Below are 15,605 nucleotides of genomic sequence, written 5' to 3'. Positions count from 1 at the left end.
TGGGAAAGTGGAGGCAGGCGTCTGAGCTGATCATTGGGAGTGTGTGTGGGAGTATGTAAAGCTTGTCTTCGTTAGCGTTTCGTCACTGTTCGTTGATGACGACGGCTGACGCGTTTTCAAGAGGTTGAACCGGGCGTAAGGGTTTTTTTCTGTGTGGCCCCTTTCCGGAAAGCACAGCCGAGGCGAGTTCAATGAGTGTGGGCTGGCGTCGTGTATCTCCTCATACCCTTCTGTGGTAGCTTATCCATGTCGAAAGGCCCGCGGCTAAGCTAGGCGCAGCGGCATGTGTTCTTGTTCCACCCAGTATGACTCGCTGCACGAGTGGCGCATGCATGAGTTTGCACCACCTGCATGGGCGTCAACGAGTGCGTTGTTGCAAGACGTCACCTCCCAAGCGGTGTGCGGGTTGTTCTTTTTCGCTTTTCAGTTTGCGGCACTGGTCGGCTGTGCGTCCGACCTCTCTCGCCCTCGCATCAGTTTACATGGTCGCGGTGTCTGCTCCTCTATCGACTTTGGCAACTTCTCGTCGCTCCCCGTCGACTGCCGAGTCCGAGCCACGCCTCCCACGCTGCTTCCTCGTCTCAGCTGCCAGCTGGCGTCGGGTCGCAGACGGCCACTGGGCTCTTTCTCAGGGGAGCGCTCGGAGGGGGGCGCTGCGCTCCTTTCCTCGATCTCCTGCGCTGTTCGTGTTGTTGCGGAGGCGACGTAGGCCGAACGTCAGTCCCGGGGGGGCAGTCCGGCGACGCCCTCGGCCAGAAAGAGGAGGGGCAGCGAGGCCCGGCTTGCGGCAGCTTCAATCTTTGCGTGCTCTGCCGGGGCGAGGACATCGTCTACGAAGATTCCGGATGCGTGCAGCTGAAGCTGGTCTTTCATCCTCCCGTCTCCGTCGCCTCTACGTTGCCGTTCAAAGTCAAGTAAGTGTGGACTGCGGAAATGGCGGCAGCAGGCAGAGAAGATGTAGAGCAAGAACGGCTTTCCCAAAACTGAGATGCCAAAGGCAAGCTGCAAGGCGACCACGCTCGGACCCTTCAGCCAAATGCTGAGGACGCGGGTTCTGAGAGCAGGGAAGAGGAATGCCCTCGATCTCAGTCATGGCGGATGGAGTGGGCGGCGAAGGCGGGCTCTAGGCGTCGGCCGTCTGTCAGCGCAGAACACTGAATAACGGTTCTTTCTCTCTGCACTGTCAATCTGCGGTGTTCTTTCTGTGGACTCTGGCCCGCAGCTGTCGAGTGGAGTCGCTCGACCCTCTTGGCACCGAAACTCTGGGGCAGTCTCTGCAAGGCGAAGCGTCTCCCGGGAGACGCCGGCGAGCGTTTGAGTCCCAACTGCGGCTCAATCAGCAAGTCCACCTCCACCAGCTACCTCTCGCAGGTACAGAGGAGTTCCTCGGGATTGTTTCTTCCCGCTATCTATCATACGTGATGCGTGTCGAGTGAGAGAAGAACGGACGACGTGTGTCTCTCGGTGTCTGTGTGTTATTGTTCTCGTGTCTCTTGTATACCCTCACAAAGGCACGATTTGCAGTACCAGGAAAAGAAGGGAAAGTAGAAAGCAAGGCTTCTTTTTTCCTTGTGGAGAGCGCGGTTGTGCAAAAAGCGGCGGTGCCTCCTCGCTGGGCTGCTGTCTGAACTAAATCCCAACGCTGAACCTGAAGCTCTCTGAATGATCATTTGAATTTGTGAATAGTTGTCTGGAGGTTGGGACAGGCAACTGGTTCTTATTATATTTCCCCTGGCGTAGGCCTGCGGAGGCTCGGAGAACGGTAGCACAATTGGACCATTTCCTCCCAACGTCCTTTAATGTACGTTTTTCTTGCAGGCCCTATTTATCTCGTGGTGACGGTGGAGGGTTCCAGAGAGGAAAGCGAAGGGCGCATCCTTCGGTCTGCGCCGATGCAGGTTCACCCGATACCGACGTCTCTGCTGCTGCCTGCGGAAACAGCCGCCACCCTGGGAGTGGACGGTGGCGTGGGAATCGGTGGAGAGGACGACAGCGATGCTGACGAACGCGATGGACCAGAAGACAGTGGGAAGGAAGCCATCGTCGAGGTAGGCGGTCCGTGGCAAGACAGGCGTCTAATAAATCGTCACGAAAAAGCCAAAGAAGAAAACGAACCGCGAGTGAATATACAAGACTTTCCTGGCAGCCGTGGTAACGAGGCACCAGAGCGAGTCATACGAGAGGAAAGGGCAGCTGCCAGAAGTGCGATACGACCTAAACGCAAGCGCCTTTGGTTCAGGGCGAGCGGGAAGCCTTCTGTGGCGAAGGCTGTAGTAGAAGAGCACGCCGCTGGCGGGCGCTTTCGCTCGTCGTTCGTGTCTATCTTGGTGGTCGCCACGGTCTCCTCTCTGGCTTGTTTATGCCCCTGTCCATGGGTTCGACGGAGTGCAGAAAGGGGCGCCGCGTGAGACTCCCCTCAGTCTTACACCTCACGGTGTGTGGCCTCGTTCCACGTGTCGTTCCGCTCGCCGTCTCGAGAGCGTGTCGTGGGATAATACGCGGTAGCCGACGCGTGGTAGACAAAGGAGCGTTTCTCTGTTGATGTGGGTGTTGGAGGGGTGTGTCCTGCGCCTGCGGTGACAGCCTTTCCCCTCGTGGAGTCTTTTTCTTTCTGGCCTTTTGCCTGTTTGTATTATCAGCTGCTATGTCGGAATCCGCGAGACCCTCGACAGTCGCTGCGCCTCCTGCTATTCTTCCAACACTCGCGTACTCCGGGGGCACCGCCTTCGCTTCTTCTGCACACACCAACGTGGATTGTGTCCTTCCTGAAGGGTGCCGCGGCATTCATGCGCTCTCATAGTGCTGCCCTGGCTGAAGCACATCGCCAAGGCCCCAGATCCAGGGACGCAGAATACTACTACGTGACAGACAGTGCTCTGGTGGAGGACGAAAGCGTGTGGGCCTCTGCTGCAGCCGCTGTTTCGAGCGCCGCTGTCAGCGCAGCGTCTGCAGCGGCTGCCGCTGCTGTCGCGGCTGTGCAGGCGGCGGAGCGCCACGCGACCTCCACAGGTTCCGCGGAGGTGCAGTCGAAACGAGTCGCGCCGGGGACTGACGTGAAGAGCGAACCCACGCAGCTGAGGCAGGCTCTCCGGAGAGTCGCCGGTGAGGCGGCCGACCTCTGTGTGGACTACGAGGGGCGTGAGCGCGCTGGAGTCTACGCGTTGGATTACAAAGTAAGTAGGCAGTGCTAAGCTGGAATCGTCTTGTGGAACCAGAAAGAGCGACACGCTTACCGCGGGAGCGAGCTTGGGAGCATCGCCCTCCTTTGATCTGTTCTCTATTTCCTTCTATCATCATTTGTGTTTGTCTTTCGACTTACAGGCAGAATCCTTTTTCATTCATCTGCCCCAGATCGGTGCCTCGCCCTTTCTCAATCTTCGTCGCCCAATTCCTCCAGATTGTTGTTTGCCTGTTCTTCCCCCCATGTCTGGGGGGTCTCCTGCGTTGCCGCCTCCACGTTTGCCGGCTCTCGATGTTGCCGTGCGGCTCTGCAGTGCGCCGTTGCCGCTACTGCGTCCCGTCCAGCTTCTTCTGGTAATGCCGTTTTACCTCGTCGTCAACGCAACATCATTTCCGATTTGTATTCGGCAGTCGCGCTGCCTCGTTTGCCGTACCAAGGGGAGCAGTCGACGATGTCGCTGTCTAGCCCGTGCCGCGACACCGTCTCTGAGCGGGGATGCGGGCGCTAGCCATCCGAGAGCTGCAGGGTCTTCTGCTTCGGGACAAACACAGGATGACGGCAGCGAAGCAGGAGCGGCAGTTGACGCCAGCGCCCCCGCAAGAGGTGCCGACACAAAGGAAGCGACCAAAGGCAGTGCTTGGGTGCTCAAGGACTTGGTAGAAGTGGAGGAGACGGCACAGATGATGGCAGAGGGGGCAATTTATATAGAGCCGAAGGATCAAAAACCGTTCTTCTGGAGCAGTGCCCGAGGCACAAAATTCATTCAAGTTGCTCGGTAAGATTCGCGCAGCAGTGAGCATCCAATGGACGGTCTCTTGCCACGCGCTGCCTTCACCGGTGTAGTGTGTGTATATGCGGTCTTCAGAGGCGAAGAAAAAATGATCATTGCCTGTCTTGTTTGTCGGTGGGGAGTTTCAACGAGGACCAACTGGAGCACGGATAGATGGCATATAGGCTCTGTGTGGATCTCGCGGCCTCTTCCATCCTCTGCCAGGGGGGTTCGCGGCTGGGTACGAATGAAGAATAACTGTGTGTCGCTGTCGGTTCCTGAGGGGAGTTTGTCAGGTAGACTACATCGGTGGTAGTGATCCTAGTGCCTGTTCGGAAACGTGTGGCTGCTGCTATTCTCCAACCGTGCACTTCTCGTCTGGCCTCTCCATTTCGTGTCAATGTTGCCACGCCTTCAGGACTCTTCAGTGTGCAGCGGCCGTCGCCTGCGACCGCGTACCTTCGTTCCGTTCGAACCGTGCAAAGGTGCCTTATGTGGCGTGCTCTTCGCTCCCGTCGACAAGCAGCGACGCGGGGGCGGATGAGCTGAAGGGCGATTCCCAGGTGGAGACCCAGCAGCCAGTGGCGCGCTCTGCGTTCAAGGCGGCGAACCGCTGCTGGTCGCGCTGGTCAGGCTGTTGTCCCGTCGGTGTGCGGTCTGAAGACGGGCCAGTTCGCGTGCCGCCGGTGCCCCAGTGCCGTTTTTCGGGCGAACTCTCGGCCTTCTGCGCGTGCGCGAGCAGAGGGACACTGCTGCTGCTGAAGACGGGGTCAGCTTCCTCGAGTTCTCTCACGGTTCCGCGTGCGTCGCGGGAAGGCGTGCACTGTGCGCCGACAAAGTCGTCGGCTGCCGTCACACAGGTTGCTTCGGGTGACGGAACCGAGAGAGGCGGTGCGCGTTCCGCGCGACTCTCTCCTTTTCTGCAGAGAGTTTCGGAGGTCCGACGGCTCATGCGTACCGACGTACCAACTCGCTCCGTCCCCCAGGTGGCAGATACGCGTCGGCACCGTTATCTCAGTCACCACCACCATCACGGGTCGGGCACGTCTAGCGAGCAGCCCCGCTCATTCGGGGCGGCCAGGCACACCGCCGCCGCCTGCGACCAGTCGCGGCACGCGGACACAGCTCAAGGGCAAGCCGCGGCGACGGCGACTGGTCAAAAGTCGCCCTCGGGATCTGCGCCCCGTGGCCCGGAGTCTGGTCCCTCGGCAGGGGCAGGCGCGTACTCAGTTCGCGGTTGTGCAGCAGAAAGCGGCGGGAAAGGCCAGCGGAAGAAGGTCGCCGAGACTGGTAGTAGTCTGCTCCGCGTGGAGGTGCGCGACGGACCCGCAGGGGGCAAGGTCGTTGTGCTTCGCGACGAGGGGTGGGGATACGCGGAGAGTGTCAGCGTCCGGAACCAGTCGCGCTGGTCGTTGATGGTTCGCCAGTGCGTGCATGCGAACCCGGATGACGCGCAACCTGCAACTGAAAGCAGCGGTGATGCGGCGTATACGGGAGGTGACTTGAGTGGCGCGAGCGGCGGATCCGAGGATGAGGTCGACGCAGAAGGGGGCGAGCTCAAGTGCGCCTCCTTCGCTCCTGGGCATACGGAAGGCGGTACACGACTTTCCTCTCACGGTCCTGTTGCAGATTCCGGGGCGCTTCAGACGCTGGTCAAGGGCGCGCATTCGGTTTTCTCTGGAGGCGCGCAGAGCGATTCGCAGCCGGCGGCGCTGTGGCCGCGCCTCCGCCATAGTGACTCAAAGGCGTACGTCTCGAAAAATGTCGGACAGGAACGCGTCACGGGACTGATGGAGTTTCTCCTTACGCACGGCTTGAAGCAACAAGCAGAGGGGAGACACGACGTTTTGGCCCCGGAGGGCCTGAGACAGGGACGCGACGAAGATGCGCAGACTGATGTTCCAGAGGAGGAGTGCAGTCATGGGGCAGGCCAGAAGAGTTTGAGAGGCTCGGGCGGTGTTCCGGTCAGCCAGAGCACTGATGACGCGAATACTGGCGGCCGCAGTTGGTGCGCCTGTGCAGCAGCGAGTGTCGCGCCGTACTTCCTCGGCCCCCTTCCTGTCCTTGTGAAACCTGACGAGGAGGTGCTCATGGCTTGGGACGATTGCCGTCGAAATCGCTCGGTCGAAATAGCTGGAATTCCTGTTGCCCTCAAGGCGGCATGTGGAGATGCGCCTAACGAGCCGACGGCAGTGGCAGAGCGATTTCTTACTGACACCGAAATAGACACGGAACGAACGCAGGCCGAGCAGCCTCCTGCGCCGCTGTCCTTGCAGTCCCTCGCTGCCTCTTCTGGCGCACTGTCCCCCACAGCGTGTGTGCCGCCCTTCCTGGTTTGCATTCCGGTCGCAAGTTCGGATTCACAGCGCCAGCTTCTCCGTATCCCCTCTCTTCCTCCGTCGGAATGGATTGTTTTTGAGGTTCTGAAGGAGACGCCAACGGCGGTCATCGCTCTCTCGCAGTATCAGCCTTCCCCGCCCACTTCAATGTCGCGTGCTTCCGACCATGCAGGCGCATCCGGAGCGGGCCAGAATGCCAGCCCTCGCGTGGATCCTGGGCACCTGTCACCAGGGCGCAGCCGTCAAGGCAGGCTCTCCCCGAAAAAGACGCCTCCTCAGCATTCGCAACCTCACGCGGATGAAAACCTCTCTCTCGCCAAGCGGGAAGCGCCGGCACAGCAGGCGGCGCTCTCTGTGGCCGCTGCGGCTGCGTCGGGCCTTTCTCAGGTGGCTGCAGATACCTTCGGCAGGGGCTGGTTCTCGTGGGTAGATAGCAGTGCTCCGGCGAGCACGCCAGCGCCTCCCGCTGCTTCGGCGCTTATGTCGGGCAGTCTTTCGTCCGGCTCAGATTCTCAGGGGAATCCAGGCGGAAGTGCCGCGGCAGAGAGCAGCGTCGCCGGCGGCATCCTTTCGTACCTGTCTCCCTTTGTGTGGACGGAAGAAGGCAGGCGTAGTACGGAGGAACAACACGGAAGGGGTGCCGACATCGTGCCGCTGCCTTCGTCGAGGGCTGGCGTGGGACTAGGTCGCCTACCAGGTGCTTCCGACGACGGTTGCTATAGCTACTCTCTTGCCGGTGCCGGCGCATCTTCTGCGTCTCGGCAGACGGCAGCGGCGGCGTTGCGGGCTCGCGGCCAGCAAGACGGGGGGGATGGTGGAAGGGAAGAGACAGGCAACTGCACAGCCGACGATACGCCAGACGTGCCCGTCCATCGCTACCTCTATGCCCCTCCGTATTTTTCAAAGCGATTGACACGAATGGAGCTGCAAACGCGTAGCTCCACACCGGCTCTGACGTCTGTTCCGTTGCTGTTGGCCTGCAAACTGCGTCACCTGCGGCAGCAGCACGCGGAGCGAGCCGCGTACAGGCGCGGGCTCTTCGGTGTCCTTCAAAATCCCCTTGTCGAGGACCGTGTATGGCAACGTGGCGGCCGTAGCTCCCTTATTTTAGACACTTCTGATGAGGAGGGCGCGACTGCTGTCATGCTGCGACGCCGTTCACCGAGCAGTCAGGGTCGGAATCCCTATAGGAGACGTGCGTCTTCAGGCGATGAAAACTCTCCATCGGCCTCCAGGCACTTCGGATCTACCGCATACTGGGGTCGGGCAGGCACATCCGCGAAAGAAGGGGAGGAGGAATCGTGGGAAGAAGGCTACAGGTGTCGTGCCACTCGTACACGCAGATGCAGCAAGCGTGACGGGCGCAGCACCATTCCGTCCTGGGCGGAAGGTGGCGAAGACTGCATCTATGTTCCGCCGTTCTTGTCTCCCTTCCTCTATGCGTTTCAAAGAAGCGCAGACCGAAGTACTCGCGCCCGCAAGCCGAGTGGAGCGGCACCAGCAGCTGCAGGTGACGTATTGAGCAGTCTGTGGGGCACCGGTGGGAGTACCGTGGTTCGCACCGGGTCAGCGCTGGACGACGGAAGTGTGCTGGCGAGCAGACGCGCCAGCCAAATGAGAAGTGAGCAGGCCTCCTACGAGCAGCTTCCTTTCCTCTTCTACCTCTGTGACGGCGACGAAGAGCGCCAGATGATTCGGCAGCAGCAAGAGCACGAAGCTCTACTTGCGAGACGCTCTGAGCATGGGATGGATGCAATACGAAGAGCGGCATTCTCGCAGGACGGTCGAGACGATGCCGGTGGCTCTGCTGCAGAGCCACACGCGTCGCAACTTCGAGACGCACGCAAGAATGACTCTGCGTCGGGACGGGCGCCGACGGAGGAATTGGGCGAACGGCGCTCTATAAGTCGTCGAGGTTCCTTCTCGTCAGGCAGTTCTTCATCAACAGAGAGGTTCAATCGTCTTCAAGCGAAGCAACTCGCCGAAGAAACGAGCATCCTTTTGCAGCTGCCTCCTCCGCCGTTGCCGGCGCCTCCTACACCAGATCCGCCTGTGACCGAGATTCGCGTATGTATTCCTCAGTTGCTCATTTCCGTCGTCGCCGAGACAGAGCAAAACAACCCGCTGACAAATCAGGTAAAGTGCGAGAGAGTCTGATCCTCCCGTGCGGCGGCTGCGCTGGGTCTGTGTCAGCAGGAAACCCCCGTGGTTTCGTCCCATCGCGCTGCAATAAATCGCAAAAGTCTGCCGTCGGACCCATGTCAGCCCAGAAACTGCATGGCACTGCGTCCCTGTAGATGTCGGCTCCTTTCCTGTGGCCTTGTCTGCAAAAACAAACGACTCGTTCCAGCATATAAGTCTCTGTATGTGCTCCAGAAACACGTTCAAGGGTCTCGTGTGGGCATGTTGTTGTCTGTCTGCAGCTATCCCGCGTACCCGACGAGCTGATGCTCTTCTCCGTCGACTACTTTTCCCTTCTTTTGGCCTCAAGTGACAAACACCAGGTTGTGGCCGCCGCTGTTCAGGACATTCAGGTAACAGCAAGCGGCGTACATGTCGCGGGCGGTATTGTTTTGTCCTGTCGTGGTGACGTTTTCAAAGGCGCTGTGCCTCCCTGTGACACTGGGCAACAGCTACGAAGGACAGAAATGCTCGATTTATAGTTCGCCGTACCGTACAGAGCCTAGTATTAGGACCAAGGCGTAGGCACTCAACCAGAAGGGAGGGAAGTCCGTCTTAGGATGCAGCTGCAGGGTCAGGCCCGTCGGCTGTGGTGCTGGGACGTGGAGGTTAGTATGTCAAGCGTTGCTGTCTGAATTGTTCTGGAAAGTCTCCGTAAAGCAGACCTTTGTTATGGTATGTCTCTCCTCCCGTGGCACTGTCGTAGTTGATTGCCTCGTGCTGAAGCATATCAAGAGCAAGAAAGTGCAGGCTTTAGAAACGAATAAGGCTGAAATATTCAACAAAATCTCATGCAGCGCGGTGTTGTGTATTCCGTAGGTGGACAATATGCGGACGCATGCGCTGTATCCGGTTCTGCTGCAAAGAGCTTTGCCGCCCGCCGCTCCTCCTCTTCCGGTGAGCGAACCCCCCCAGTTTTTGAGGCACTCCGATTCATTCTTCGTTCCTCCTCCGCGCATTTGTTTCGTGATCTTGGCTCTAGATGCGTCCCTGTTTTGGCACCACGTCCCTCCTATAGCTGGTGTTTCCCTGTCTTGTCAGTACGCGTGATGTCGACGCCTTCCATTCGGTATGTTTGACGTTGATTATGTCAGACGGCAAGTTCGACAGTTGGTGTGAATGACAGTCTGACTGGAGTGCGTCTCTCCACGCAGCGGAGCCAGACGTCCGCTAATGATATCCTGGCGGGCCAGAGCCTTTCAGAGTAGTCTGTACGAAGAACGTCCACTGTGATGTTCAGACGGTGCATCACCGTGTCCCTCTTGCTTCCCGGAAACGTGTGTTTGTGTGTGTCTCAGGAGGCAGCGGCACCCCTCAGCATTGCATCGGGCCGAACAGATCTGTGGAGGGGGGTCAGCCGAGGCTCCGGGAGCGCGGTATACTGTGTGTCAAAGCCCGTCTGCGAGTTCATTCTCAAGAGAAGCCTGCCGCGTGGCATCGAGGGCAGAAGTAGCGTCGAAGAAGTTGTCTACGTAGACAACCTTACGCTCTCCGTCGTGGTGAGGCCAAGCGTAGTACTCCGTGGAGGGATAGGTGCATGTGTCGATAGGATCACTTCTTCAATATCCTCCCTGGTATTCACACGAACGTCGCTTGTTGAAGATGCCATTTGTGGCACAACTGATTTCCCTCACGTCTGCCGGTTCCACTTCGCGACTACCACAGCTTCTCCATATAGGTGCATGTGCTCGTGTTGAGGCACGGGGTAGGCAACTAACTGCTGTGGGCAAACAGCACGAGAAACTCTTTCTTGGAAGGCGCAGGCGCCGGTGCGGGCTAGGGTGCGGATGCGCAGTCAAGTGAGGAGGCTATTCTTTTTGAGGTACTGCAAATGGTGGATAGCGGATCATCTGTACAGAGACGATAGTTACTCCTGATGGGCCAGTAAGGATATGATTCGTGTTGCTTCCATGTTTTAGCAGGTCATCGAACATAGGCGTAGGCGTTTCCTCCCACGTTCCCATGCGGCTGTGCGTTGAATGGTGTGTGCCGTCTGTGTGTGTGCCAGCCTCTGTCTGTCCGGCTCGATCTCGATTTTCTCGAAGCTTTTCAGAAGGCCTTCCGTGCGCTGCAACGTGCTGCCACGGTTCCTTTTGGCTCGTCTCAGTCACCTCGTTTGTTTGGGGACCCTGAAGCCAAAACCGTCAGACCACGTCGAGACTCTTCACGTAGGCCCGCAGCTGGCCAGGACAGCGAAGGGTTTTCCGCAGCACGCCGGAGACTGGGAACTCGGCGATCTTTAGGAGAGAAGCCCGTCAATCTTTTCATCGGCAAGTCATCATCGCATGAGGGCGAGCACGTTGGCTCTACAGCGCCGAAAACGCAATGCGAGAGCACCACGGCGTTGCAAGTGCAGACAGGCAGAGAACCGGATATGTCCAGTATTTGTGCTGGCACGGGTTCCTCGGAACGCCCTACTGGACCAGGGGCCAGGCAACGTGGCGGAGCAGGTTGTGGACCCAGGGGCACCGAAGTTAGTGATCGAGCGAGGTCTCTTTCTATGCATTTCCTACCTGAAGCTGCGTGCGGATGGAAGATCTGCGGTCAGCGAGCAGTGACAGACATTGGTCGAGTCCCGGGACGCGACAGCCCCTCTCTCAGTGCTGCTGGATGCGTTGGGAGCAGTTCGTTGGAGGCGACGGGCCGAGGAACATCTGAATCTGCGGAGATGTCTGCTCGTGATTCCCACTCCGTTCTTTCCACGTCAAGTTGTGACGGTCTTGAGGGCGGCCTGGTGTTCCTTCCTCGGCTCCCGCCCGCATCTCTTTCTCTACAACGAACACCAGTACGCCGCTTCTGTATCAAGCAACTGGTCATCGAACAAATTCTCGCTTCTTTCTCCTTCCGCACGGGTGTCAACCCTCTCTCGTCTCTATCACATCGCCATTGGTTTTTCCGCGCACTCCTTTCCCTGTCTTCAATAGAAGACGCCTCTCTCGGCTTCAGCCCTTTCATCCTGCCTGACCCTGCTTCGGCTTCCTCCATTCCTGACTCAGAAAGGGTGGTATCGGGCAGAAGTCATATATGCATTCCTCTCGGGGAACTGGTCCAGCGCATCTCGCAAGCCTACCGGCAGCAGCTGCTGTGGCAGCTTTCCCATTTCGTCGCGTCCATTGACATACTAGGGAATCCTGCTCGTTCGCTGGCTCACATGCGCGAAGGCGTGTATGACCTCGCGCTTCATCCCCTTCATGCTGCGGAGAGAGGCGACGACGTCCTCGAAGGGGTCTACAAGGGAGCGACCAGCTTCATCCGACACACAGGTAAAAGGACGAGATTTCGATGATGATGTGGAAGCTAGCCGAGTCAGCCGCCTGTCCTCCCACGCCAACTGTGGCGCTTTACCAGCAAATGGCTTATTTCGTCTCGCGATGCATCACATATTGGCTTACCGGGCGTGTAAGCATTAGTTGCCCTGGGTCATTCGGTATCACGGGTGCGTCATGGTAGTCAGGCGTAGGGTGTGCGTGGAACCGGCCTGTCGGTGAAATGCAGAGCATGAGATCATACGCTGCGAGTGGATCACGGGGACGTTCCTCAGTTGCCACAATCGTAACCACGGTACATAATTCGTTATTCGCACTCTATAGCAACAATGAATCTTTCACCTACTGTCTCATCCATCTTTTCTACCTCGTAGCTTATCCAGTGCGACAAGGGCCTAGTAGGCACGTGATATGCTTGTTTGTATAGCCGCGCAAAGGTAGGCGGACTGCGGTAAATGCGCGCGCAAATATTCTGGCTCCCCTGTGTTCGAAGAGGTAGCAATGTTCTCACCTCTGCCAGCTCTGCCAGCTGGGCGGTGGCAATGGCACGACCAATCGTAGAAGCAGGCTGTAGCGCAGTGTGTTTTTCTGCGGGTTGTGTGTGTCCCCGTGCAGGCTATGGTTTCTTTGGAGGGCTATCACGTATGGCTGGTGTCGCGTCCGACTCCCTTGGTAAGTGTCTATATAGGCTCTCTGTGTGATTCTTCCTTCTGCCATTTGTTTGCTCAATTTTTGGGTGGGTTAGCGGACGTCTCAATCTGCGACTGCAGCAGACGGTATTGTATAGGCCTGGGAACGACTCTACACGGGCGAGTGGTCATGCGAGCAGAAAAAAGAAGCGCATGTGATGTTTGTAATGCTGCTGAGAGTTTCAGAGCTTCCATATGACGTCATCGATCGTCGGGCAGCACCCCTTTCTGCGGTCCGCTTATTCAGACGCAGTAAAAATGACGACAGACCACGTGATTTTGTTCATTGATTGGTCCTAGATCATGGATTGCAGTCTGTCCCAAAAATGGTACGTTTTCGTGAATGGTTATGTCCTCGTGTGTTTCTATCCGGGCGAATTGCCGGATCTGGCAGTTATGAGCTGTTCATGATCCTGGAACATGAACGGTAGACGAGAGCGCAGTGGCGGGATCTTGTCGTCACTGCTCGTGTATAATATGGTGGTCATGTGCGGGTGTTTATAGGGGCCCTGACTCTGGACGACGCCTATGTCAACCGCCGACAGCAGCAGCAGCGTCGACAGCGTCCTAAGGACGTCCAGGAGGGAATAACGTTTGGTGCAGAAGCCTTCGGCAAGGCTGTTCTGGGAGGAATCACAGGTACTCCTCGAGTAGCAGACTCCTCGAGTAGCAGTAAAAGACAACGCGATGCGCAGTGTCTGTTGGTGCGTTTTGTGTTCTGAGACGTATGCGGTTTACATTGCGTTCCGGAAGCTTTGTAGGGCTAGGAAGTCATGGCTTTCGTGCCCATCAGCGCAGCCACTGTGCCACGCGCGTCGCGTTTGGCGGTTTCTCCGGTGTATGGGGATGGAGAGGCGTTTGTTCACAGCTAACCATGACGCCTGCTTTCCCTTCTTCCGTAGTGGGGGGCGCACATCTGCCATCTGCTCGTTGAAGAGAGCTTCGGCAGTGTTCTTTTCTGCGACTCTGACTCTACGTGTGCTGCTGCGGAGCACGTCGACGGCGCTTTGCGCATTCTCCCATACCAGACCATCTCTTCTTTCTCCAGCCAGATAATCTTGTCGGATCACATTTGCCGAAGAAGTGTGGAAACAGTTGTGTTTCACCGACAGTGTGGTCATTGCTCTCGCCGCAGCGTCGAAGGCTGGCCCTCTCTGTATTACACAGCAAGTGTGGGTGTGGCGTAGTGGATAGGCAGCTGATGGCGGGTACCATGGAGAGGCGATGCATGCGATGAAGCTGCGATGTAACTGGCTGATGTATACCCCAGGTCTTATTGAGGAACCTATGAAAGGTGCTAACGAAGAAGGCGTCGAGGGGCTACTGAAAGGTGCGGGCAAAGGTCTTCTTGGTTTGGTCGTCAAGCCCTTGACGGGTGTGCTGGATTTTGCACAGAAGACAGCTGAGGCCATCAAGGTATGTAATCCCAAGTGGCAGCACTCAGACGAAGTGAGACATTTCCTCTGCACATCATCGTAGCGTTTACTGTCCGGGCAATCAAATTCGTGGGGAAGTACCTGGCACGTGCCAGCTGCACCGGTTGTTTCAGTCGCGAATGTAGCGAGGACTCTGAGGCGCTAGAGTCCTCAGGAGCGCGATGCTGTGCATATATACGTTGGATCTCAGAAGAAATTACGCGAGACAGTGTGATGTCAGTAATATCGAGGAACACCCCCAATTCTGGGTTTATGTGGCTGCAACCCAGGAGGTTTCGGAAGTAGATCCTGCCAGGCGCACGCGGCGTCGGCTGCCCCGGCTGCTCTTGGGAGAGGAAAGGCTCTTGGTGCCTTATGACGAAGGGGCTGCCAGAATAAAGGAGGCTCTCAACGACGTCGACGGTGTCTGCTGGTACGTGGGCCGCACGCAGTTATGCGTATCCATGCACGTGTCTGTCTCGGTGCAATATCAGCGTGTTATTTTTGCCTCTAAAAAAGACAGGCTCTTACTCGATCCCTGGAGATCCTTAGTTTAGGCGCTTCATACGCCGTACTGGAGCACGTGCGCCTGTTTCCAAACTGAAGTGAGGTACTTCCCAGCTGCGCAGATGGATGGTATTCCACACTACGGCTGGAGGTAGACTTATGAATGTTTGAGCAACTCCCATGTAGCGTTCAGCAGAGGTGACGACTAGCCGGAACCGTTTTGTATGCATGAAAATTCACTATGCGTCGAGCGTTTTATATGTTCGACTAGCAATACACATGGGTGCGAGGTCGCTACGCTCCTACCCTCCCGCGGGGGTTTCGTAAATTGCCTGTGTTGCGCAATCCTACGATAATGGGGACAGTCGTGCTGACGGGGATGTTCGCTAGCGTATGTTTGGTGCAAACGCGTTTACATTCGGAGCCGGATATGATGCATTGGGAATGCGTTGAATGGCTCGGTCTACTCAGCAACAACAATGTGTAAGTTCTATCTAGGAGGAATGCTCTGTCAGACTGGAGCTCCCAGATGGCAATGCGCAATATCTGGATTGTTCTGCTGTTTGCCCTGTTTACTAATCCATGTTCCCAGGTCGACGGTCCCGTTCCTCTCGTTCGTTTATGACATTCCCTTCCGGACGTTGGTGGTCGTCACGGACACGCACCTTCTCCAGTTCCGGTTGGCCGGCGCAGGCTCATCAGGTGGACAGACACAGCTCGTTCTTCTTTTTCCTTTATACTTGCTCGCCTCTGTGCACCGCTGCAGTATCAGACCTCGTAATTCTGATCAGGGGCGCCGCGCAGGGATTCTGCTGGTCATCCGAAGCAGGAAGAACCGGTCGCAATCGCCTCAGTCAAGCGATCGCCAGTCGCTTGACATGCCGGAAAGTGATAAGGATCGCGCGTCAAGGCAGAAGTACATATGGTGCTCTTCTGTCGAGGTACAACGTCAGATGGATACTCTCGTGCGTGAGGCATTACTGAGGTAAAAAGTGATTCGCCATGTAGGCAGGAGACGCTAGCGCGAACACTGGGGGGTTCTGCGGCAGCATGTGGTGTTTCAGTGGATGGCAAGCTCAGAATCTGATTTGGGTGGTATGTTTGAAACATCTTGTTGGGTATGGCGGTGCGCTCATGCGAGCTGCTATCATGCCTCTCCACCTGCGTGAAGGCCAGTTTGTCTTCGGGTTACTGTTGAACCGGAACTGAACGGAGTGTTCCACACGTTTTTTGGTGAGCGTCACTTTGTCCTGCGTTC

The 15,605-nt window shown here is 57.3% G+C and overlaps 1 protein-coding gene across 1 annotated transcript in view; it reads left to right on the top strand.

Annotated features, from left to right (window-relative positions):
* Positions 1-15,336, top strand: part of BESB_016100 (uncharacterized protein) — a gene marked incomplete at both ends in the record, with an annotated part of 35,746 nt that extends 20,410 nt beyond the window's left edge. Inside the window, 15 exons of the mRNA XM_029360325.1 lie at positions 428-914; positions 1,223-1,371; positions 1,819-2,048; positions 2,640-3,173; positions 3,322-3,956; positions 4,369-8,425; positions 8,713-8,823; positions 9,290-9,367; positions 9,769-9,969; positions 10,479-11,733; positions 12,352-12,408; positions 12,930-13,064; positions 13,696-13,841; positions 14,131-14,273; positions 14,940-15,336. Coding sequence (XP_029216301.1) covers positions 428-914; positions 1,223-1,371; positions 1,819-2,048; positions 2,640-3,173; positions 3,322-3,956; positions 4,369-8,425; positions 8,713-8,823; positions 9,290-9,367; positions 9,769-9,969; positions 10,479-11,733; positions 12,352-12,408; positions 12,930-13,064; positions 13,696-13,841; positions 14,131-14,273; positions 14,940-15,336 — 8,615 coding nt within the window. The remainder of the gene's footprint in view (positions 1-427; positions 915-1,222; positions 1,372-1,818; positions 2,049-2,639; positions 3,174-3,321; positions 3,957-4,368; positions 8,426-8,712; positions 8,824-9,289; positions 9,368-9,768; positions 9,970-10,478; positions 11,734-12,351; positions 12,409-12,929; positions 13,065-13,695; positions 13,842-14,130; positions 14,274-14,939) is intronic.
* Positions 15,337-15,605: the final 269 nt, after the last annotated feature.

The sequence above is a fragment of the Besnoitia besnoiti genome, chromosome X (assembly GCF_002563875.1).
Source record: "Besnoitia besnoiti strain Bb-Ger1 chromosome X, whole genome shotgun sequence".
Classification (NCBI taxonomy): Eukaryota; Apicomplexa; class Conoidasida; order Eucoccidiorida; family Sarcocystidae; genus Besnoitia; species Besnoitia besnoiti.
This window is presented reverse-complemented; position numbering and strand designations above follow the sequence as displayed.